Source organism: Enhydra lutris, unplaced genomic scaffold, assembly GCF_002288905.1.
Source record: "Enhydra lutris kenyoni isolate GAN:26980312 unplaced genomic scaffold, ASM228890v2 scaffoldscaffold5, whole genome shotgun sequence".
NCBI classification, from domain to species: Eukaryota; Metazoa; Chordata; class Mammalia; order Carnivora; family Mustelidae; genus Enhydra; species Enhydra lutris.
In genome coordinates this window covers 31,150,593-31,174,286 of record NW_019154089.1, presented here as the reverse complement: position 1 = coordinate 31,174,286, position 23,694 = coordinate 31,150,593, and the positions used below count along the sequence as shown (strand labels likewise).

Below are 23,694 nucleotides of genomic sequence, written 5' to 3'. Positions count from 1 at the left end.
CTCTCTCCCTCTTTCTCTGATAAAGAAAAATCTTTAAGAAAATAAATAAATAAATAAAGCACTCACTAAAGTAGCATTTCCCAGAATAGGTCATGCAGTGTTTTCTGTTCACATGCAGTGTTTTCTGTTCACTCACTAAAGTAGCATTTCCCAGAATAGGTCATGCAGTGTTTTCTGTTCACATGTGGTTTAAGAAAAAAAATTCTATGATTAAGTAGATCTCAGAATTGTTGGTACACAAAGCTAACCAAATTATGTTGATGTAGGACTCCTCAGAGCTGACCATGCGCCATGCAGCTAGAAGGAGGGGACGTTATGTTCAATTTCCTAGGCTTTTTTGCCCAAAAAACCTTTTTTGGGGGGCAGATTTTTATTTTTAAGAGTGGCTACTCACATACTCTGGATGAGTTTTCTACAAAACACAGGGAAATGTCAGAAGGAAGGTTCAGGCAGTTACTGGGGGTAGTATTTTTTTAATATACTGTGAAGATGAATTGTCACCCAAGACAAAATATAGGAGAGTGTCCTGGACATTGATAACTGTCACCTGCATAGTCTGTCTCTGATCTCATAATGCTTTTGGACTATTACTTGAGTGCTAGTATTGTCTTTCCAAGTACAGCAAATATCATTTAAATGGCCCATAAGAGGAAAGAGGATAGACAGATCTATTAGTTCTTCAGGCATATCACAAACCACAGGAAGTAACCCGGTACATATTGGTGTAAGAACCGGCAGACAGAAGAACAGAGCAGGAGGCTCAAAGACCGATTCAGGTCTATTTGGGAATTGATATATGATGAAGGTGGCACCATGTATCAGGGGAAAAAACAACATTCTCTTGGGAGATGGTGCTGAGGGACATGGCTTTCCTGTGAATAACCACCTAAATGATGTACGAAAGTGGATTCCAGGGACAATAAAGACATGGTGAGAGAAGTAATACTTAAGTGTTTGTCTGAAGAATATATAAAGAATGAAGTGAGGCATGAAAGCATTTCTTCATAAAACCCTAAGAAACTCTCCTTAAGAAGAAACAATTAAAAAAAAAAGAAGAAGAAGAAGAAGAAGAAGAAATTTTCTTGCAACAAAATTATTTTAATCAGAGGACAGCGTGGGCAGAGGGAACACAGCTGATAGCAGAATGGGGGGACCTGTTTCCTTCCCTCCCTTGCTCATCAGTCTCCAACCACATCGGCCTTTCTCTCTGTCCCTTTTATATACCAACCTCCTTTCTGCCTTGGAGCTGGTATACTTGTCTGTCATTCTGCCTAAAATGTTCTTTTTTGTCTTGATTCACCAAATTCCTGCCTACTCATTCCTACTCATCCCTGGGAACCTTGCCAAAATGTCTTTCCCTTAGAAAGGTCTCTCCTGACTGCACTCTCCTTTCACCTTCTACTTTGTGTTCATTGTAGTCCTTGCAGTTGCAAGTAGATAATCATTTATGGAACTCTTAACTTCGTGTCCCTCTCCCCTAGTAGGTGGTGTATAAGCTATGGGGGAGCACTGGTTACCTGCTCAGTACTCGGCACAGTGCTCTATGCCTAGAAGAGACCTTCAAAATGTTAATAGAATGAGTTGAGGAGGGACAGTTGACAGAGGATATATTCCATATTGCATGCCACCTGGATGATACAAGCATAGAGAAGGTTCTAGCATACCTTATCTTAACCTTTATGTCAGCAAGAATTTGGGGTAATCACTTGTGCCCCTGCTTTTCTCTGTCATCTGGAAACCCAACATCTCAACTCTCATTTGTATCACCTACAGTTCCTTGTACTGCATTAGATGGTATGTAGATATTCCTTGATTATATCTCCGTACTGCTTTCCTCCCACCGTGCTCGGTTTTCTATATTTGGACTATCACCATCAGCATGCTTAATGACTTGCCTTTTGAAAACTCTCTTTGACAGTTGGTGTCAGCCTTCATTTAATGACTTCTTTTGTAGACAACTCTCACTCTCTGTTGACTCTTAATTCGATCTAAGCATTTAGTTATTCAGCAAATATTTATTGAAAACCTAGTGGGTGCCAGGAATGTGCCAGGCCCTAGAAAATCTGGCGGTCCCCTTCCAACGTTGACATGCTAACATGACACCTCAAAGGAATCACTGAGCAGAGCAGCTCAACTTAGTTAAATATCGAGAGAGTCCCAAATGCACCCAAATTTGGGCACAGTGCAGAGAGTGACTGAACAGGAACGTGGCAGTGCCAAAGCTGGACCAGTTCCCAGCTTCTTTGGAGTAAGTGCTTCAGAGTGTACCTTCATTATCCACGACTGGAAAACTCTTCAAAACAATAGAAATCTACCCAATCGTCATTATGGAGAGATATTCTTAAATAACATAAAAAATAACCAGACTCTGTTGTTGTTTTTAAATACTTGTCCTGCTCTTAAAAGGGTCAAATCAGAGCCAACGAAAGCACCCTGTTCAGATTAAAGTGAGAATAGAGACATTGGAAGCTTGCTAGAGGTAAACTTACGAACTACCCTTGGGGGATGGTTTTGATGACAAATCTAAGTTAGTGTCAGTTATTTTTTTTTTTTCTGGTCATATTAAGAGCTAGAGCCAGTATGTTGTCATACCTGCTGCAAAGAGGTGGGGCCTTTTGATGACAGTGTTTTCTATAAGCTCCAGGGAAGAATGATAGTGTACAGAGAGCCCTGGAAGGAGGACTGTCTATGAGAGACCTATACACCATTGTTTATTTAGTATTCCTAAAGATAAAATCCATGTAAATGGCTATAAGGGAGAATTTCCCATTAATGTTATCAATCCCAAAGTGAAATCACATGTCCGTAATGGAGTAAGCTTGCTGCGTGCTCAGAGATGGCTGGCTTCCCGAAGTCTCTTCCCAAAGTTCTGGATCTTAGAATTTGGCAGTTTGAATATACCTTTCAAAAAAACCTAAGTTTTTAAAAATAGTTGTATATATGCAGAAAAGTTATAAAGATAGTGCAGTATTCCTATATTTCTCATAGTCTCCCTTATTACTAATATCTCATTAATTTGGTATTTTTGTCAAAATTAATGAACCAGAATTGACACATTGTTACTAACTACAGTCCATTCTTTATTTAGATTTCCTTAGTTTTAACTAATGTCCTTCTTATGCCCAAGGATCTTGTCCAGAATGCCACATCACATTCAGTGTTCATGTTTCTTGAAAAGGCTCTTCTTAGCTGTGATAGTTTCTCAGACTTTCCTTGGTTTTGATGACCTTACCAGTTTTGAAGAGTACTGGTCATCATATATTTTGCAAAATTACTTTCAACTGTGACTTGTCTGATGTTTTCCTCATTATTAGATGAGTGTTATGGGTTTTGAAGATAAAGATCACAGAGGTAAAACATTTTCTTTTCTTTTTTTTTTTTAAAGATTATTTATTTATTTATTTGACAGACAGAGATCACAAGTAGGCAGAGAGGCAGGCAGAGAGAGAGAGGGAAGCAGGCTCCCTGCTGAACAGAGAGCCTGATGTGGGACTCGATCCCAGGACCCTGGGATCATGATCTGAGCTGAAGGCAGAGGCTTTAACCCACTGAGCCACCCAGGCACCCCTAGAACATTTTCTTCACGTAAATCAGAGGCTCATTCTCTCAACATAGCTTATCACTGCTGACTTTGACCTGGACTAGTTGGCTGATGCAGTGTTTGTCAGATTTCCCCACTGGGAAGTTACCATCCCTGTTCTGTGCTGTACTCCTTGAAAGAAAGTCACTAGGTGCAACCCACCTTTAAGGAGTAAGGAGTTAACTATGAAAATTGGCTGGAATTTTTGTACATGAAAGATATATTTATTCTCTCCTGTTTATCAATCACTTACTTATATCAGTCTGGGCTAATAGATATTTAATGCTTTGGGTTATAATTAATACTACATTCTATATTTTGTTGAAATTATTCGAGCTTTGGCCATTACGCACTCTTGGAGTTGTCTCCTGTGTCCCTTTGACCTCCTCCCTTAATGATGAGGTATTTTTCTATTTGGTTTCTTATTTGCTTTTTGAGCACTTCCTTTCTTTCTAGACTCAAGATGCTCCTGACTCATCTTTTATATTTCTTGCCTCAGTTCTAGGATCAGCATTTTCCAAGGGGCCCTCATCATGTAGGTTTTGTTCTTTCTAATGGTTGATGAAATATTTTGGTAGCCACTATGCCAAGCACTTGACACATGTTGTCTTTCCCAATCCTCCTATCAACACTATTAAGTAGCCTTTGACTTCATTTCATAAGTATAGAAACTGGAGCTCAAAGAAAAGAAATGACTTACCCAAGGCCACACAGTTAGTAAGAAAGTAGAGCTGTGATTCCCACCAAAATCTGTCTGACCCCAAAGCTCACACCCTGAACCCTGGCTGCCCAAGGGCCAGCCTCCCTTGTTAGCGAAATTAATGCCAGATGGAATCTGTGCTCTTATAAACCACCCTGAATGGGTGGAAGCTGGTGAACCGTACTCCAGAAGGCCTCTGAGAACTCTAGCCACACCGGTCCCCTCCTTCTCTGAAGTTCACACTGAGAGCTGAAAGCCTCCCATGACTGTGGAAGGTGCTTCTGTATGTGCTGTGTTGTGGTTTCCTCCATTTATCTAAATGCCCAGATCAGACTGTTAGCTCCTCAGAGAGCAAGCAAAATCTACTACCGTGTACAATTATCAAAAGAAGTGACTTCTAGGAGAGGAGCCATATCCCTCCCTTCAGAACGGACTGGGGCGACAGAGCTGCCATCAAAGGCAAATATTCAAATCGCCACCTTTCATACCAGGAAAGGATAGATGTCCACGGAAGGGGTATCACATTGTTTTCATGATTATATAGCATCAATTCAGTCTCCCCTTGGGCAAGGAGCTTCTCAAAGATAAAGGTCGAATCTTTCCCATGCTCCAGGGCCCAAGACAGTGTCTGTGTTCTAGATATTCATGTAGTATGTGTAAAATGCTTAAGAAAGTTGTTGGGTCCTGGGCAGAGCCTACCCGTTCTTGATTTACACACAATTTTAACCTGCTTTCTTCTTAAGAAGGCAGTAGTAAGAGGGGGCTCTAGAGGTGAACAGACTGACAGCAGTGAGAAATGGTAGTGGGTCTATGCTTCATCCAAAACCCTTTTGATGGGGTACCTGGGTGGCTCAGTCGGTTAAGCATCTGACTTCTGATTTCAGCTCAGGTCATGACCTCAAGAGTCATGAGATCCAGCCCCAAGCTGAGATCAGCAATGGGAATGGAGCTTAAGATGCTCTCTCTCCCTCTCCCTTGCTCCCCTTCCCTCCTCCCCTGGCTTGTATGTTCTCTCTCTCTCTTTCTTGCTCTCACTCTAGCTCTCTCTCTCTCGGGGAAAAAAAAAAAAAGATTCAAAAACCCCACTGAAAAAGACACTGAATGGAGAACAGAAGTGAAAAGGGGTATACATACATGGTCACAGAGAAAGGGAGAGAAAATGGTTGAGAGAGAATGATGGAGAAAGGTAGATGAGAGCTAGACATGGCTGTGGGATTGAAAGCCACTCCAGGAAGTGAGTGGGATGGGGCCACTTATCCATGAGACATTTTAAGTGCAGTGTCTGGGTCCCACAGAAGTCAACAGAGACCTGGATTGGTCGAAAATCTGCACTCACTTGGACTCTCCATCTATCCCCAGCTCCCACCCACAGTGGACCTAGTTAGGTAATAAGTACCTCTTCCCAACCTCACAGAAGATCAGAAGACGGTTCTCTAGAAAATTTGACCAGGGCACTTGAGTGACTCAGTTGGTTAAGCATCTGCCTTCAGCTCAGGTCATGATCCCAGAGTCCTGGGATCAAGTCCTACATCAGGCTCCCTGCTAAGGAGGGAGCCTGCTCCTTCCTCTCCCTCTGCCTCTCCCCTCTGCTCATGCTCGCTCTTGCTCGCTCTCTCAAATAAATACATAAAATCTTTAAAGGAAAAGAGAAGAGAAAGAAAGTTTGGCCAGAGGACCTCTGGCCTCTGGACATTAGGCACAGATGAGGTCAGGGATAAGGTATGTAAATGGGTTTAACTGAAAGTCTGTCCCTGAGCAGCAAAATGCCCAGCCGCCTTCCCCTCTGACACTCAGCTCTCCTATATCAAAAGTTACACCCACCACTTTCCTGGCAGGAGTTACAGATTTCTTTTTTGATGAGATTAGCCCACAGGTACTGACTGCCCACTGATACTGACATCTGGACACTCTCCAGTGAATTAGCCAAACCCCCACTACTGTGCCCTGTGGCAGGGTTCACCCATCTAGAAACACAGCACTTCCAATCAGCTTTTTTATTCTCATGGAAGACAGAAGAGCACATCCATCAAACAAGGAAGGGATGGCATAAAAAGGAAGGGTCAGAGAATAAGAAAATGCTCTTAAAAACTAAGAGTATGATAGTTAAGCGTAAAAAAAATTAACAGAATAATTGGAACTTAAAGTATGACCCCAAAATTAGAAACTAAAGAAAAAGGATTAAACAGTAGGAAGAAAAAAAAGAAAATTTAGAAAATAAAGCACTTTTAAAAAATAAAGCATTTATGGGCTCCAGGAAAAGAAAAAATAAATGTACAAAAAAAGGGAAGGATATACAGTTAAAGGTGTGGATGGTATACACATAATCATAGTAATGTAGATTCTGAATATTGATTTTACCAAAGTTGTATGGAAGAGTCCATACCATTGCAGAAATTCAGTGGATAACATCTAAAGTTGATAAATCAAGAGACAGTGTGGAAGCATATTTGGGGCCACAGGAGGAGAAACCTGTGGAGGAACATCCTGGCAAGTTGAATGCTCTTGCAGTAGTAAGAGCTATAAGCATTGCTCTTTGACTGGAAGCGTTATAATACTCAATATTTAATACTTGTTTTGATATAAGAATAAATGATACTTTTTTTTTAATAAGTCACACTGATTTTAAAATGTCAGCCTGATGGAGCCGTTTCGTGTTCAAGTAGCCACATGCCTCGATAGCCCCTCGAGGGCATTGTAGAACAAATAATGTCCATGTCAGTGGTCTTGAGTCATCCAGCAAAGGTTCTGCGTGTTCTGCTCTAGAGAGACAGATGTGACAGGGATTCTGCTGCGTGCTCTAGTTATTTGGGGGAGAGTACCAATGTGGATGGACTGTCCTCCTCTCCCAGGGTGGGAAGAATGGTGGTGCTGGCCTCCCTTCCCCATCTCCCAGTGGGGCTCACCCTGTGTCCAGAAGAATCAAGGGCTGACTGGCCTCAGACTGACTTGACCTGGTCCAGAGCTCTGATCTTCATCAGACGCTGTGGGTCTGCCAGACTTCTTTCTGCCCTGCAGAGCTGACCTGCCAGCAGTTTCCTGCAAGCCCCTTATCCTCATCCCCGGATGGCTGCATTGAGGTCAGTTAGTGAAATTCACCAGCCCCAAGGGCAGAATCCTCTGTGGCAGAAATTAACCTCCCCTCCCAGGGAGCCTGCAGTAGTGAGTAGGAGGAACACAGACAGGAGAGCATTTCCCTTCTTCATTCTAATACTGCCAAGACCCCAGGGATGCTTTGCTTGGCTGGTACATGCCTGGTTTAGTGTCACTAAGCAGAGATAGCCAAATAAAAGTCACACTGACAGGCTGCCACGAGAGGCAGTTTGGAGTCTGTAAGCTGCTTCATGCATCTTACCTGGTAATTTTTTTGTTATCAGGGTCTCTGCTGGGAAGATTGCAGCAACACCTCCCAGGCTAGAATGAGGCTTTTTGTTTAAACCCTGACGTAGCAAAGACTGTTTCCCGGGATTTTAGCATATTAGAACAATTAATGGTAAATTATTATAATATTTTGACACATTAATAAAAAGGAATGGGTGGCTTTCTTATATCTCTTGCTGTAAACCTTAAGCAAAGCTGTTGGGAGATTTTTTTTTCTGCCGTGGGATTATTTGAATAATATTAAGGGCAAGCAAGTAACATTTGAAGAAACTGGGATTTGAAAATTAGTGGTTTGCCAGCCACACAGAGGAAGATCCTCTGAAATACAGAGATGGAAGTTGCTGGAAATAAAGAAACCCCTGACGACTGCCCAAATGGGTTGTGAAGATTGGTAATGCAAAGGGAGGTCTTCCTCATTTCTCTCCATCTTTCCCTCCCTCCTTCCCCTCCTCCTCCTGCCTCTGTCTGCACTCCCCCCCCAACCCCGCCACTCAAGCAGTTTTGGCAAATGAGGGGTGGGAACTGCTGGAGGACTTACTGTGTGCATGACACTGGACCATGTGTGTTTTAATAATTACATAAAGAATTTAGTAATTTCAGTAATAAGTGAATTATAATAATTCAATCATATTAGTGCCATTGTACATATCAAGAAACCGAGGCTTAGAACTATTACTTTGCCTATGGGCACCCAACTGGCAAGTGGTAGAGTGGGGACCGTAAACTAGGCAGGTGGACTCCCGGGCTTCTGTTGCACACGCAGCACGCAATGAGTGCCCAGTTGTGTCAGCTGTGAGCTCGCTGATCCTAGCCGTGTTGACGGTAGAGAGTGTGCAGAATGACCCACAGAGCAGTTAAGTGATTTGCTCACACACCGGTCAGTGGCACCAGAATATATCCCATTCTCTCATGCCACGTGGCTCTTCCCTCTGCAGCGCCAGCTTGCCGAATAGAAGAATTAGTACATGAACTTCTAGAAACCTATAACCTCCTGTCCGGGTCCCAGGTTCTGAATCCTCACATTACTTGAATCGATTTTAAGTTTTAAGTAGAACTTTCAAGGACTGCCAAGTGCAATGCCAAAGAAACCATTTTAGGCTAATATTTGTTAGGTGATGGACAGAAGATAGAAGCCTATGACAATAGTAAATTTCTTCTTCTCCTAGCTAATTAGAAAACAAAGCAGAAAGTTTACTGTCAGGCAGAATGTTAGCTTGAAGCCATTGTGGGACATTCTAGTGAATCTGCAGTTGTCCTGATGAGACAGAAGGCACTGTCTCTCTCCCTGACACTGGGACAACAGCACTGGCCTGAGGGGATCTGGTTCTGCAGGGCCTGGGTGGATCATGGGTATAGGTTTTCCGTTTTAGAAGTTCACCTTGGGCCAGAGCTGTTGTCCTAGGGTCAGGGAGGGAGATGTTGGCTTCTGTTTCATTAGGGAACCCCCGATGCATTGGAGTCCTCCATAGGGGCTTGGGTGAGGGAGACCGGACTCTAGAAAAGCCATCATGGTGGCCGCCTTGTCCCCACTGGCCAGCCACTCTGCCACGTGCAGCTGCTAGGCTGAGCTCACGAATCCCCTCCTACGACAGCTTTAGAAGGAAAAAGACATGAGACACTCATCCCACAAGCTCCCTACCTCCATGATCTCCTTTTTTCATTTCATCATGGTGAAACCTATCTATACTCTCTTTACGGCTCAGCTGAACCAGTCACAAACTTCTCCTTTGCTTCCCATGCCACAGCCTCAAGCTATGAATAATCTTACCCTTCAGGAAAGTTCCACACATACTTTGTTTGCAGCTGCTTAATCACCTGGGAGCGGTCTCTGCCTAGTATTATTCGTGTGTCCATCTTACTGATCCCATTAGATCCTAAGATTTTAAAAATAAAAGGGAGTCTTACTCATCATCACTTTCCGCACCGCTCTTAGGACCATGGTTTATCTAGCTCGGGACTCAGTGATATTATAGAATTTTCGGGCAGATAAATGCCATGTGGTAACAAAGGTTTAGAAAGAAGAGAATGACTCCCCACATTCCTTTCTTCTAATAACAGCTATCTGGATCCTGACGTGCTCTGGCAGCATTTCATTCTTTAGTTTATGGCTTTGGTTTACTTCAGGAAAGGAAGAACACCTCAGTCAGGGGTTGACAAACTATGGCCTGTGGGCTAAATCCGGCCCCCCTACCTGTTCTCATTTGGCTGGTGAAATAAGATGAGTTTTTACATTTTTAAATGATTTGGGGGGGGGGAGGAAGAACAGCATTCAAGGGTACAGTGAGATTATGTTAAATTTAAAATTATTTGAAATTCAAATGTCACTGTCCATGAAATAAGTTTTGCTGGAATGCAGCCAGAGCCATTTGTCTGTGTACGATCTGTGATGGTTTGGCACCAAAGCAGCAGTTAGGAGTTGAGTAGTTACCACAGAAACTGTACATCCCACAAAACCCAAAATATTTACTATCAGACCCTTTGCAGAAAAAGTATGCCAGCCCCTGTTCTGAGTCATTCTCAGAAATGTCTGCCACCATGTGCAAGTGGACCGGGGTGCTCTCTTTGACAAAGGAAACATTGGATGAAAGCCCAGAGAATCTTTTGGTTTGGATCGCACCTGGATTCTCACAGCAGGTGAGGAGGCCAGAGGGGCTGACCTCAGGTATTTTCCACTTGCTTTCTGCTCTCCTATAAGAACTCTCCATCGTTCCTTTGGAGAAATTACAAACTAGAAAGTGTGAAATTAGGAGATTACCAGTCATTCCTGATCATTCTATGTGCCAAAGATAACTCATATCTATAGTAAGATCTAAGGGACTCATAGTAAGATCTAAGGGACTCTTTGTCGCTGGGTTGCCTCTTATTCAACTCTGTGTGTGTGTGTGTGTGTGTGTGTGTGTGTGTGTGTGTGTGTGTTAGGGAAATCTATTTTGAGTGTGTCTCTGTGGGTCTCTTCAGAGGAAATCCATTTTGGATGAATGCCAGTTATCATGTATGTGGGGATCATGAAGACATTTGGAGTTTCCAAATAAAGACACATCAATTAGCACTCAGAGACAACCAGTTCAGTCCCTTGGAGAGTTGTGGTTACAGTGCTTTGTTTCAGAATTTGCCATTCTCATGTGTTTCTCTTCTTTTCTTATTACAGGGTAATGCCCTGTACTTCAAATCAGCCAGAAATGTTACAGTGAACATTCTCAATGACCAGACTAAAGTGCTAACTCAGCTCATCACAGGTAAGAAACTAAAGGACGTGGCAGTGCCTGCCCCACGCTAAGCGACCACAAAACATAGAGCCCACAACTGAATGCAACAGCACGTGAACTAATGAAGGAAATGCACGCTAACATGTTTTACAGCGCGGAGGAGAGGGTAGCATGTCTGCCATGATTCTGCTAAAGGGTAAAACTTCATCATATGTACACATTTAACTTATGCAAACCCAACAATGATCATTTAGAGGGGCAGTAAGCTATTTTTCATGTAACAGCTGCTTCAGCTGGTGCTCAATGGCAGAAAAGCTCTCTGCTCCCATGCTGGAGGATAGGCTGGCTGGGCTGGATTAACAGAGAGAACATAATATACCCAAAACCCTGCACACAGACTTTATGGGGTGTAAATGGGATTTTTGAAGGTAATTTGAATCCATACCATGTATGCACTGTGTCCTAACTTTGAACCTGACTCAACTGCAAATCGCAGATGTAGCTCCATTGATGATGCGTGTGTGGTCGCTTTCATTAGAGCAGATCTGCACCCACAGGGTTTTCAGCCGCATATTCCTACAATTGAAACGAGGTTTGGTTATTCACGTCACGGTGATAACGAGAAGCCTGGGCCTTACGGTCACGGTAATGCGCTGAGTGGTATGATCAGTGCCCACAGCGTAGGTTATGAACCCCGGTAAGCAGGAGCCATTATGCATGCCCGCGGGGGTCGGGAAAAGAGGTGTGCGTCTGAGTAGCACTGTCGGAGACAATGCCATTTGTTGGGCTTCGGGGCTGAGAGAGAAGTGTACAGATGGACATTCGGAGAAGCCCGTTGCCCAGACACCCTGAAACGTGCCGGTGACTAAAACATCTGGCGCCCCCACTTATAAACACGCAGCGGGGAAACAGGTGCCTTGTGCCCTGGGGCTTGCCGGGGAAAGGGTGTCTGCGCCCTGCAGGAGCGCGGGGCCCCTGATGTCGGGAGGCTCACGGCCAGCGGGTGACTGGGACCATCCCCAGCGGAGAGAGGAACCACCTCGCGGCGCAACCTGTAATCCGTAAACATGTTGTTCCGGGCGCCCCTGGATTGGCCGCCTTGCTTACAGAGCATCTGGCCCGCAGTCACAGTGCTAAATAATTAAATAAACAGCTTCAGTAAGCAGTGATTTAAGCAGCGTGAGGGAAAATTGCCTCCGGGAGGGAGATAAATCCGACCTCCCGTTCCCTGATTCCTCAGTTCAAAAGGAAGTTACTTAGCCCGTGGATCATTGGCTGTCTATTTGCCATGGGAGATTCGGTTCACTTGAGAGATTGTGTTTTGGTAAAGCTGGCGGTGCCCAAATGACTACTCTCCCGGCGTTGTCTCTACCCCTCCCCCTCCATCCCTACTCCCTTCTCTCCCCAAATTCCTTACCCCCTCCTCCTGGCTCCCTTCCCCATTTTCCCTTTCCATTCTTCCCCCTCCCTCCCCACCCTTCTCTCTTCTTTCTCTCCCCCCACCCTCTTTCCTCCTCCTTCTGTCTCCCACATCTCCCCTCTCTCTCTGTCTCTCCTTTTTCTCTTCTATTTTCTCTTCTCCCGTCCTTCCATGTCCTCTCTCTTCCTGGCTCCCCCGCCCAAGTTAGGCCCTCCTGGCGGCTGAGACACCTCTCGGAGCTCTCACAGGGAGGCCCAAGATAGCTCATATTAAAATGAGATGGGCAAAAAGCCACTCTAACAGCAGCTGGCAGGAGCCTTTCCAGATGATCACTAGAGAGGATAATAGATGGTTCAAAATATAATTCTAAGTACACAGATGCATGCATGCTCACCCCCTCAAGTTTTCCTTCAGGCTTCTCCTTTTGCATTGATGCATGTGGTGGAAAGCACAGAGTAGTGCCGGTAGACAGGTCCTGCTAAAGCTTGTTCTCCTTGGTGGCGTGCCTACCCCAGAACAAATGACTGCTCTTGTCCAAGTAGCCAGGTTGATGAAGGCAGTCCTGAGGATCAACATTCCTGCTGACCTCAGGAAGGTCTCAGAGGCCCAGTAGAAATCCCAATGTTAGCAACTCGGGTCAGTTTTTCCCATGGAAGAGGGCTTTCCGTGATAGTGAAGTTGCTAGACAAGGTCACAAATGCACATCTGGCCTACCCTGTGGCTGATTTCGTGTCCTCTCCATAGTGGTCCATAGACGAAGCCCTATGGCCTGCATGGTGAAGGGATGTATGCGAGCCTTTCATGGCATCTCACCAGAGCAGGGAAGGTTATCAGGATCCAGGGAGTTCGGGGAGAGGAATTAGGCAGGATGACCCCCTTCTAGCTCTCAGATTCGTGGCCCTGGCATGACAGGGGGCCTGCTGGTGTTCCAGATGGGTTCCAGTCCTCCCGGTGTAGGAAATGCATTAAGGAAGTCCTCTGCACATAGCACCATGCACTGAGGGAGCTTAGCTGGAGAGTAGTTGCTGGTTACAAGTAATGTTTTTTTTCATCCCAGAGAGGAACAGTGGGTCCACTGAGGGACCGCCTCAGCAGTCTCCAGCTCCACTGGCATTTCCCTCCAGAATTTATCTTTCTTTCTTTCTTTTTTTAAAGATTTCAGCCACGTCTAGGGCATTTGGCAGCCCCAGGTAAAATCAACAAAAGGACAAGCCATCTGCACCATTGAGCCAGCAGTTGCTCTGTGGGGTTTTGGCTGAAACTGCCAACTACAGAGCTTTATGTGTGCAAATGGCTCTGGCCCTTGGTAGATTCCTTTTTGTGTTCTGAGGAGCCCTGGAAAGCCAGATAACTTAATTGTGTTTTGAGTTCTCTGATTGCTTCAGTGTCTTTAGGACATTCTTTTGCATGTCTTATAAACCAATTGTAAGTTCAGAGCAGACTGGCTTTACCCAGGCAGGTGTTCTCGACACCTCAGGGGCCTTATCTCATGATACTGCCTAGGTCCATGGAGGCAGAGGCCAAGCATTTTTTGTTCCCCAGTCATACCCACCTTATGCCATTGACTAGATCCAGAGTGGCAAACTGTACTCTCTGTATGCCTATCCCGAGGTCATTCATTCATTTATTAACGCTTCTTCACTTCCTGATCCCCAATCTCCCCCCTAAAAAAATACAGAGTTAACAATCCCCATGTATTAATAAGTCATATAGATTTCACTTACAGTTTTGGTGTGATCAAGAAGTCAGCCACATCTGAGCCCTCCCCGAGTCACCTAATCCAAAGTCCTCACTTTCCATCTCTGTTCTTTCAGGATTGTACTCTGGTCCTTGTCTCCAGCTTTCCACCTCCCCTTCCCACCCACCCTCCCAAAGCCCCACCCCTAGTTGCTCCTCCTGTTTCGAGTCCAACACTCTTCTCTCTCTAGACAAATACACATCCCTGTTCTTCGGAACAATTCCTAGAGCTTAGTTCCAGACCCAGATCTTCCAGGAGCTGACCTAGTGACCTTGACAGAGTCCTTAGCTCTGCTCCCACTTGTTCTCCTCAGCTACAGCACAAAGGCAGTCATGGCCAGGTCCCATGCCATTTGGAAAGTCTCTACCATGTCTGTTTCAATTTCCCATTCATTCAGGAGCCTTTCCCATGTCCTTCCTTTTGTCAGAAGGCTTGTGGGGATGTATTAGCAGGAGATGAGGGCTGCCAAATTGGCATGATTGATTACGTGAATGAGGCAAGGGCACTGGGAGGTGATTGTCATTAAGTATTTTCAATGTGTTGGGACCATTGCATTAGAAAAACGGTGATGAGTTATGATCACAATGATGATAATCACTAGAGCAGTCCCCTACATTTCATACCACTTTCCCACCTAGAAAGTTGTTTTTATAAACAATAATTTGATCCTTTTAATCATTCTCTAATGTAATAGAATAGATAGATGGTGATAGTGCACTTTTACAGATGCAGAAAATAAGGTTCAGAAAGATCAAAGGATCTTCCCAAAGTCACATTACTAGAAAATGAGAAAGTTGGGGCATAGTTCTTCTGATTCTTAGTCTGGTGGTCCTGCCAATAAGAACAGCAGTCCTAGATGTCCAGGAGTAGTCCTGGAATCATAAGTCAAACCTCTGTGTTCTCGTGTTTGAACATAAATAATTTTGCAGAACATCAGCACCCGAGAAGGCCATTTGGTTGGTCATGAGGGAGCAACAAAAAACAAAAAACAAAGACAATTCTAATCTTATCTGAATGCAGACAAAAATGGAAATATTTATCCAAACCACTAAAGTGACCAAACATCCCTCAATCCTGGTTACTATCAGTGACTGCTGCTTCTTTATCCATTACAGGCTTAGCATTGCTCTGGTCTTCCCTACCTCTAGAGAAGAGATAGATAAAAGGTAGATAACATGACAGTTGTAAAATTACTCCCACTTTCCAATAGCACCTAATCCAGAGCAAAGCCTTGTTTCCTTGAACCAAGTCCCAAAATAACCTAACATAAAACCAAATAATTCTAATAAGTTTTTTTCTTACTGAGATGCCCTGTGTGCTTGCCCATGGTGTGTGTTCTCCATCACAGCAATGAATAATAAACTCAACTTGTTCATCTATACCTGTGTTCCTCTTGGTCTTTGCCTGGAAGGCACTGAGGGCCCTTTCACTACTACTTTTTATAGTTAAATGACTCTGTCTTGAAAAATAACCAGAGACAAAAATGCCCCATCAGAATCCCCTGTGGAGTTTTGGGAAAATGAAAGATTTCTACACCCTAACCTCAAAATTTTTTTTTCCTCTATGAATTTCCAGACCAAAAGATAAATTCCTTTTGATCTGAGTGAGGTTCGGTGAGGATGATTACACCCCCAGCTTTCTCTGATGCATTTTTGCAGAGCAGCTTTGAAGAGGCCCCTGAACTTGAGGTATTTAGGTAGCTCTAGCTCAGAGAAACCAAAAGGTCTCCTCTTGTTGTTGTTTTTATTGTTTTAAAGGAATTCTAACATACTAACATTTTATTTTTTCCATGGTACCAAAAACTCTGCAGTTTTCTGATTCATTAGAGTTTAAATTTGTGTCTGTCTCCATCAGAAGATGCCATCATGATAGCCCGGCTTCAAGAATGGCATCTGTTGTCCTATGATAAACCCTCTGAAAATTTATTGAATGAAATTCTAGCATAAAAGATTTGACAACTTTCTAGCAATTAATAGCAATATATTATAGCCTTTTCTGCCAGGAAATGATCTATATACTGAGGACGTAGACTTGTCTAGTGTCGCGTGCAGCCACTGGATTAAGAGTGAGACAAACTTCAGCTGAATGTAAAGCAACCTTTCCAACAGTTAGAGCTGTGGGCCAAAAGAGAAAGATGGCAAAAGATACACTGATTACTTCAAGAGTGTTGAGCTTTCTGTGCCTGGATACACTCAAGCCAAAATCTACAAGTATTTGACAGGAATTTGGTGGTTAGCTAAGGGAGATCTCATCCAAACATTAGTCTGAAGAAGGGACACGATGGCCTTTAAAATCATAGCCTGAGAGCGTATGATTAGAAGTACCTGACAAGACATGGCTAGAGTCACAAGACTGATTTTTACGGTTGGCTTCTGAAAACCAGTCCCCTTACATCCAAGGCCAATACAGTCTTGTCATATGTATGTGTTCTGTGAAAAGCTCTTTGTAAATGAATGCAATGAGACTAACCTCTCTCTCTCACTCCTGCTTCTAGGTCCAAAAGCCGTAGAAGCTTATGGCAAAAAGTTTGAAGTAAAGACAGTTTCTGGAAAATTGCTCTTCTCTGCAGATAACAACGAAGTGGTGGTAGGAGCTGAAAGATTAAGAGTTTTAGGTAAGAAAACCTTAATCTTTTAATTGGTTAGATGCCAATGCATGCATTTTAGAGGAAAAGTAGAACGGTGCCTAGAAGAGAGATTTAGGTCTATTACCTGGATTCTCTTAAGGCAAGGTCGATGAACTCCCCTACCCCTCACCTCAGAACTAGGTCCCCCTCCCCCGCCCCATGAAAATGTCTCAAGTCATGTTTTTGTGGCATAACTCCTAGCCCTGAGCTTCAGGTAGGGATTCGTGTTCATGCTGACAAGTATAAGAAAGCACATCCTGTCCTCACAAACTAGTGGTCTTGGAAGAAGCAGTCAAGACCTATATACGTGATTCAAAGATTCCTAAACCTGATTGTAAATGAAGAATCGTCTAGGGAACTTCTGAAGAGTTTAGGTTCACAGATCCAACCATGACTCACTGAATTAGAGGCTCTGGTGGAAGGGCCCAAGAATTTAATTCTGAAAACATGCGCAGGGGTATCTGTGGGGCCGCTGATGGACTCCTGGGAGTCCACAGGAGTGGGAGCTCACAACAAAGTAGTCTTCTGTGGCTGTATACTGAAACACTGTAGTGTGGTGGTTTAGGAGTCCAGGAGCTGGAGCTAATCTGCCACCTATCCCTGCTCTGTCACCAATTAGCTGTATGACTTTGGGTAACATACTGACCTCGCTGAGCCGGTTTTCTTTCCTGCTTGGTTGACCCAAGAACATCTACCATCTCAAGTGGTCCCTAGGGCTGAATGGGTTCCTATTGTATCAGCCAGGTGTTTTGAATTTGGTGTGTTTCACTTTAGATCACAATACTTTTCTTTCTCCTCAAATTTGTCCCATTTTCAGATGAGTAAATGAAGACTTGACAAGGTAGAGAAACTTGTCCAAGGTCAAGTGACTGTTCAAATCCTTACCCGTGGACTCCAGCCTAAGTGCACCTAAATGCACATAAATATGGTTCTCAGACCTTAGCCAACCCTTAACACTTATTTCTCTATTATGTGTAGAGATGGCACTTTCTATATTAGTTTTAGGTTTTAAGGGATAGTGGGAGAAACAAACACAAAAACTTCAGGTTCTCCTTTTGTTCCAGAATACTTTGCTATACCAGCTGTAGAATAATTGCCCAGGGGAAAATGTGATGGTTATCTCATGCTCAGATCATTCTGTACAAATGTGGTTTGGCACTTTCTGTTAGTGCGTTGGCACTTCGTGAGTCACCTCACTTCTTTAAAATCTGAATCTTTGGAAGGATTCAAGATCATTTCAGATGTCCAAATACTTCAGCTTAATCTTTGTGTACAAAACTCCAGGATGGTATCATTTAAGAACTCTTCCCCCCACCACCCCACTGTTGAGTAGACGAAGGACTAGAAGGTTATTGTAGTTTTTGGTTGCTTGAAGGCAGTGGATATTTTTGTTGTTGTCATGGCGTCTGCTTGTGATATTTTACTTAGAGAACAATTTAGGACAAAAATCTGTCTCCATCATTAGGAACATTTGCTTTTTTATGTAAAAATGTAGAAAGAAAGCATCATAATAAATACACTGCTGCTATCAATGCTACAAAGATTAGGAAATGACCACCCCACAAATCTCGCATCAACCTACTCAGTGAAATGAGCCTGGTGTGTTGCAGAAATGAGCTTCCTGTCAGCTGGGATTCAGCCATATGGTGTGGAACGAGAAGTTTAGGCAATTTCATTTTCAGCTTAATGAGAAGTTTGTCTTTTTGAGTCATCGGACTGAGCAAGCTCTTGGGAGGTTTGAATCTAGATGCATATTTCACGGTGGAGTCTAACGTAGCTGGATGTGAATCCTCGCTCACACCCTTAGGATCTGAGGGACCCTACCCAAGTCTGTTTTTCTCTCTAAGCCTTAGTTTCCCCATGTATAAAACAAAGAGGGTGGAACAAAATGGAGAGTGGAAGAATGAATGAATATAACAAGAAACATATGGAAAGGAGTCAGTTATTTCTGTTGATAGTTGAATAGGAATGGCAGTAGAAAATCATAAGGAATAACCCTAAGAAGATAATGCCTCCAGAATATAGTAGTTTAACTCAATTGTTTACGTTCTTCTCTGGATAAGTACACCCACCTCTTCAGTTTTCAGGACAGTGACTTCCTTGTGCACACTCAAAGGATCCTGAATAGTATGAAAAGGGATTAGAAGTCATGCTTCATAAAGAAGATTCAACTGTCTGGAAATTTTTATCTGGCAAGGGATATGGGGTGCAGGGATCAGTATAGGTGGGTCATAATTGCTGATCTATCATACATGCACGTCTTTCCTAAGGAAAAGAGAGCAGGCAAGGGCACATAGCGGAGTGACTGAGACTATAGTTTGTGTAGTTGACATTGGCCAATAAGCCTTGCTTCTATCATCATCAGCCAGGGCCTTAGGATGTCACTTCACCTCTCTAGGTGTCCTTCTACGCTGTGACATAGTATAAGAATGCTTGGCTGTTGGTGCACCTAGAGGGCTCAGTGGGTTAAGTGTCCACCTTCTGCTCAGGTCATGATCCCAGGGTCCTGGGATCAAGCCCCGCATCGGGCTTCTGGCTCAGTAGGGTGTCTGCTTCTCCCTCTTTCTGTGCCTCTCTCCCCCATTTGTGTGCACTCTCGTTCTCTCTCCCTCTCTCTCTCCCTCTGAAATGAGTAAATAAAGTATTATTTGCTCATTAAATAAAATATATGTTTAAAATATAATGCCTGGCCGGCACAGTGGTTGGGAGAACTACACGACACAGTGTATGGAAAGTGAATAACATAGTAAGTGGTACACAGTAAGCGCTCTATAGATGCTAACCGTCAGGTTGGTGATGGTTTCTGTTCGTCCACTTGGGCTTCAGAGAACCCATCACATTCTAAAATTTTATACAACCCTACATCTTTAAAAAAAAAACAAAACAAGAAAATAGGCAGCATAAAAGTCAGCACATCCAAGAGGCAACTTCATGGAGACGTCAGGGAAAAATAACTGATTTTCATTAATGACCAATTTCATTGAACAATGAATTGGACATTCTAGCATTTATAAACAAAGTGTAATTATAAAGTGTTATTCTAATTGTTAATTAGGTCTATTTATACTCTAGTTTTTTAAATATGTCCTGTAGATGCTACTTGATGCTAATTATCTGAGTTACATTATTATCGATTGAAAAACATTTTTAATTAATTCTAAAGCCATTTAAAGTAGCAGAAGATTTATAGAAATTTACATGTGGTCTGATGCTAATTTTTCTAGGAAGATAACAGATAATACATTTAGCCTTTTGAATTAGTTTTTGATGAAACTTTCTGTTGCAACCTGGCAATTGATAATTATGGTGAAAGGAGTGGTGTATTTTTCGTGGTGGTCATTCATTAAATAGATGTGTGTGTGTGTTCATCATATAGATATATATATCTAGAAATATATATATACATACCTGAATCCCTAAATCACTACAGCTGGCGTCATGGAGATACAAAGATGTGTGTCCCTGTTCGCTCTCTCTCAGAAAGCTCTCTATCCCTTCAGTGAGACGAGACACACATGCAGAAAACAGACTACTTAGAAGGTTAGAAGTAAAGCGACTAAAACTACAGAATCTGGCTGCAAATGGCTAGAGAGAGTCTAGTTAACTGCTTAATTGGGAAGTTTTGAACTAGACCTTGAGTACACATTGGCACATCAGAACCTATAGGGGGAATGTTTGCTTGGTGAATGGCAGCACATGTTCATAGTCAAGACTCACTTGTTTGGGAGGTGGGGAGACCAGTTGCCTCTTGTGGTAGATAAGTCCATCAGTAGTTGGCTTCAGGCTAGATTCAGTGGCTCAAATGAGGTAACCTCAATTCAGTTTCTCCCTTTCTCTGAACACCTATGAGGTCTGTTATACAACCATGCATTTTGTCTTCAAAAGCAGAAGGGGTCCTCACCTTCTGAATATAAATCCAACAGAGGCCTGAGTTTTCCTCTTACTAGACTGGCGTGGGCCATATGCCCATCCCTGAGCCAGTCATTGTGACCACAGTGATGGAGTTTGCTGGTGAGCAAGGCCTGGGCTGTATCTCACCTAGAGCTAAGGTTGGAAATGACCAAGAATGAGCTGGAGGAGACCACTATCCAAAGGGAAATAGGGGTGTTGTTTCCAGGAGAGGGAATGGACACTGGGCAAAAACCAGAAAATATTCATTAATTCAAATATACGACCACAGGAGATCCTGATGGCCATGCCTGACCATGGTACCCAGGAATCGTGAAGACCAGCAGATGTTTTCCAAGCTCTCATCCTTTTGCTCACTCATCAGCACAGATGTGGGTCTCCTTGCTTCATCACCAGGCATACTCTCACCTCCCAGCATTTATGTTTACTGTTCCCTCCACATAGAATGCTCTTTTCCAATCTGCATAGAGGACCTCTCCCTTTATGGCTTAAATGTTACTTCACCACACATCCTTAGCTGCCTTATAAAAATAGCACATTCCTGATTTCAGTGTTTGTACCAAGAGCTGGCAAAGTAGGCCTGTGGCCCAGTGAGGCTAAACGCACCGCCTAGTTTTGTAATGTTTATTGGAACACAGCAGTGCTCATTTACGTATTATCTATGGTTGTTTTCACACTACAACAGCAGGGTGGAGTAGTTGAGACTGATCAGATGGCCTGCAAAGCCTAAAATATTTATTATTTGGCACTATCCAGAAAAAGTTTGCATATTCCTAGTCTGTGTCTTTATTCCCTATTCCTCTTCAAGGCAGATATCACAACATGCATGGTGATGATAAAATATTTATTTCATGTGAAAATATGCTTATTTTCATCCTCTCCTCCTCATTAGAATGTAAGCTTTATGATAGCAGGAACTTTTGTTTTTCAGAATCTAGAATAGTGCTTGGAGCATTGTAACTGCTCAGTAATATTTGTTGCGAGAATAGATGGAAAGATTTTGAACACTGGAATGTTTGCTAACCAATCTGATTGTATAGAGAACAGGAGGGAGTGAGAATATGCACCCAAGTTAAGAGAATATTATTATGCTTTTGTTGAGGATTCATAAGGGCCTAAACCAGGATGGAAAGAGAAGAGAAGACAAATGGGAAAGAGCATCTTGAAGTAGAACTAATGAAATTTGGCAACTAAATGCATGTGGAAGGTCGAGAAGGGAAGTCGGGGATGGCTCTGGTGTTGTGCACCTTGTAGCATCATTAACACGACTGTATCAGAGCAACAAAACAGGTTTGGGATTGGAGAGAAATGGTTCAGCTTTAAATGCCCTGGGTCTTGCTGCTTGAGCACCTAAGGGAGCGGCCAGGTGTCCAGTGGGAAATGCCAGTGACATTGGTCCACTAGCAGGGGGTCAAGAGTCATCATCCATCCATCCATCCATCCATCCATGTATCCTTGAACTTAGGGGCTCCAAAGAGGAGGTGTTCTAGAAGGGCATCCCAGAGCAAGAACTCAGAGATGCTCCTCAAACAGAGTCCCCAAACAACCCCTCGCCCAATTCTTCCTTTGAACAGACCTCCAGGACTGCTTTATCAAGGCCGTGACTGCCTTCCTGGAGGCATTCTTGGACGTTGAGGTCCCCATCCCATGTTCCCATGTTCATATGCTTTTTCTTATCTATTCCACCTTTCTCCATGACAAGGAACTCAGTGCTTTAGAACGTGACCAACTGGTTCCACCATACCTACCAGCCAGGTGATGTTGGCCATGTGACTCTAATCACGTAGGTCATGTGCGTTGTTCTAAATAAACAAGCTCACCCCCTTTTACTTTGCCCTCCATCTTTTCCTGTTTCTCTTCCTTTCTGAAGTATCTCATCCATGAGTGGAAGGAAGCATGAGAGAGGTGGCAGGTTATAGTGAAAATGGAACACTGTGCCTCTTATATGGTGGTGAAGTCTGAGGAAGTCAGACATTGATCCTTGAGAGATGAGAGCCTACCAGTCTAATAGGGACATTTGCGTGACAAGTCAGAGTAGCCGGGAACTGGCCAGGGCCCTCTTTCTGCTTGCTCTCTGTTATCATTACCAGAGATAATCAACAGGAGATCCAACTATTTAAAAATAATTGCCTGTTGTAAAGTTCTCCTCCAGCATCTCATTCCAGACTTGGTTTATTATTTACAGGAACACAGGAATAATGTACTCGATCATAAAGATACATTTCCCATAAATAATGTAGCGAGAAAGCCAAGTATAAAAGAGTCTCAGATGAACAACCCCAACCTTCATAAACCAGAGCTACTTAATGAGAAAAAGCACAATTCTACAATAGAGAAATAATAATGGGGTTTCATCTGAAATGCTACTGGAGTACAACTGTCATAATTCTCCAAAAAGTAAAAAAGAGCCCGACCAAAAGCCTCGGTGATTGTACTGCCTCGTTTCATGCACCCAGCCACCCATGGGCACAGGCATCGTAAGCTGCCACGGTTCAGGGTGCACCTTCATCCCCCAAGCTTACGGGCTTGAATCCTGATGCTTTAAAAGCATTTGCTGGGCCCCACACACTTTTCCCTTTGGCAAGAGGGAGATGTGATTTAATATCAGCGGGATGGATTCATCGTACTGTGTAGACGTTGCCAGCTGTCCCGGCAGCATTGCCTTAGCAGACCTCCCCAGTCGCTGAGCCATTGTCTCCCTCGCTGTCATGTGGGGAGGAGGGTGGGAGGAGGAGAAAAGGCAGTTGGGGACATTTGAGAGCTTTCTAGTTTGATTAAAGAGTCGATGAGGTTCACTCTTTGGCTGCTTCCAAAAGAACCAATTCCAACACTTACTGAGGGAGGGGAGATGTTTCAGCTTTTTCCTCTTCAGAACCAACACGACTTGAAATTCTCCACCGAGCTACAGCTAATGTGCTTTCAGGCATCTGTTGGTTTGTTTTTATCATCAGAGTTGTCTTCTTGGCAGTTCATACCAAGAGCAGAGTATTTTCAAATGAGGAAATAAAGTTCTGCCAGGACATCCTCAATGTCAAGAGGCTGTCCATATAGTCTAGGTGTATTGTTGCCTTTCTCATTAATTATATTCACTCTTGCAGAATATTCTTATTCAACCAAAAGTCACCTGAGTTGATTTT

The 23,694-nt window shown here is 43.4% G+C and overlaps 1 protein-coding gene across 1 annotated transcript in view; it reads left to right on the top strand.

The window, feature by feature from the left end:
* The window catches only part of LOC111141155 (sarcoglycan delta), a 378,621-nt gene that overhangs the window by 223,744 nt on the left and 131,183 nt on the right, over nt 1-23,694 (top strand). Inside the window, exons 3-4 of the mRNA XM_022493516.1 lie at nt 10,807-10,894; nt 16,517-16,636. Of these exons, the coding sequence (XP_022349224.1) occupies nt 10,807-10,894; nt 16,517-16,636 (208 nt within the window). The remainder of the gene's footprint in view (nt 1-10,806; nt 10,895-16,516; nt 16,637-23,694) is intronic.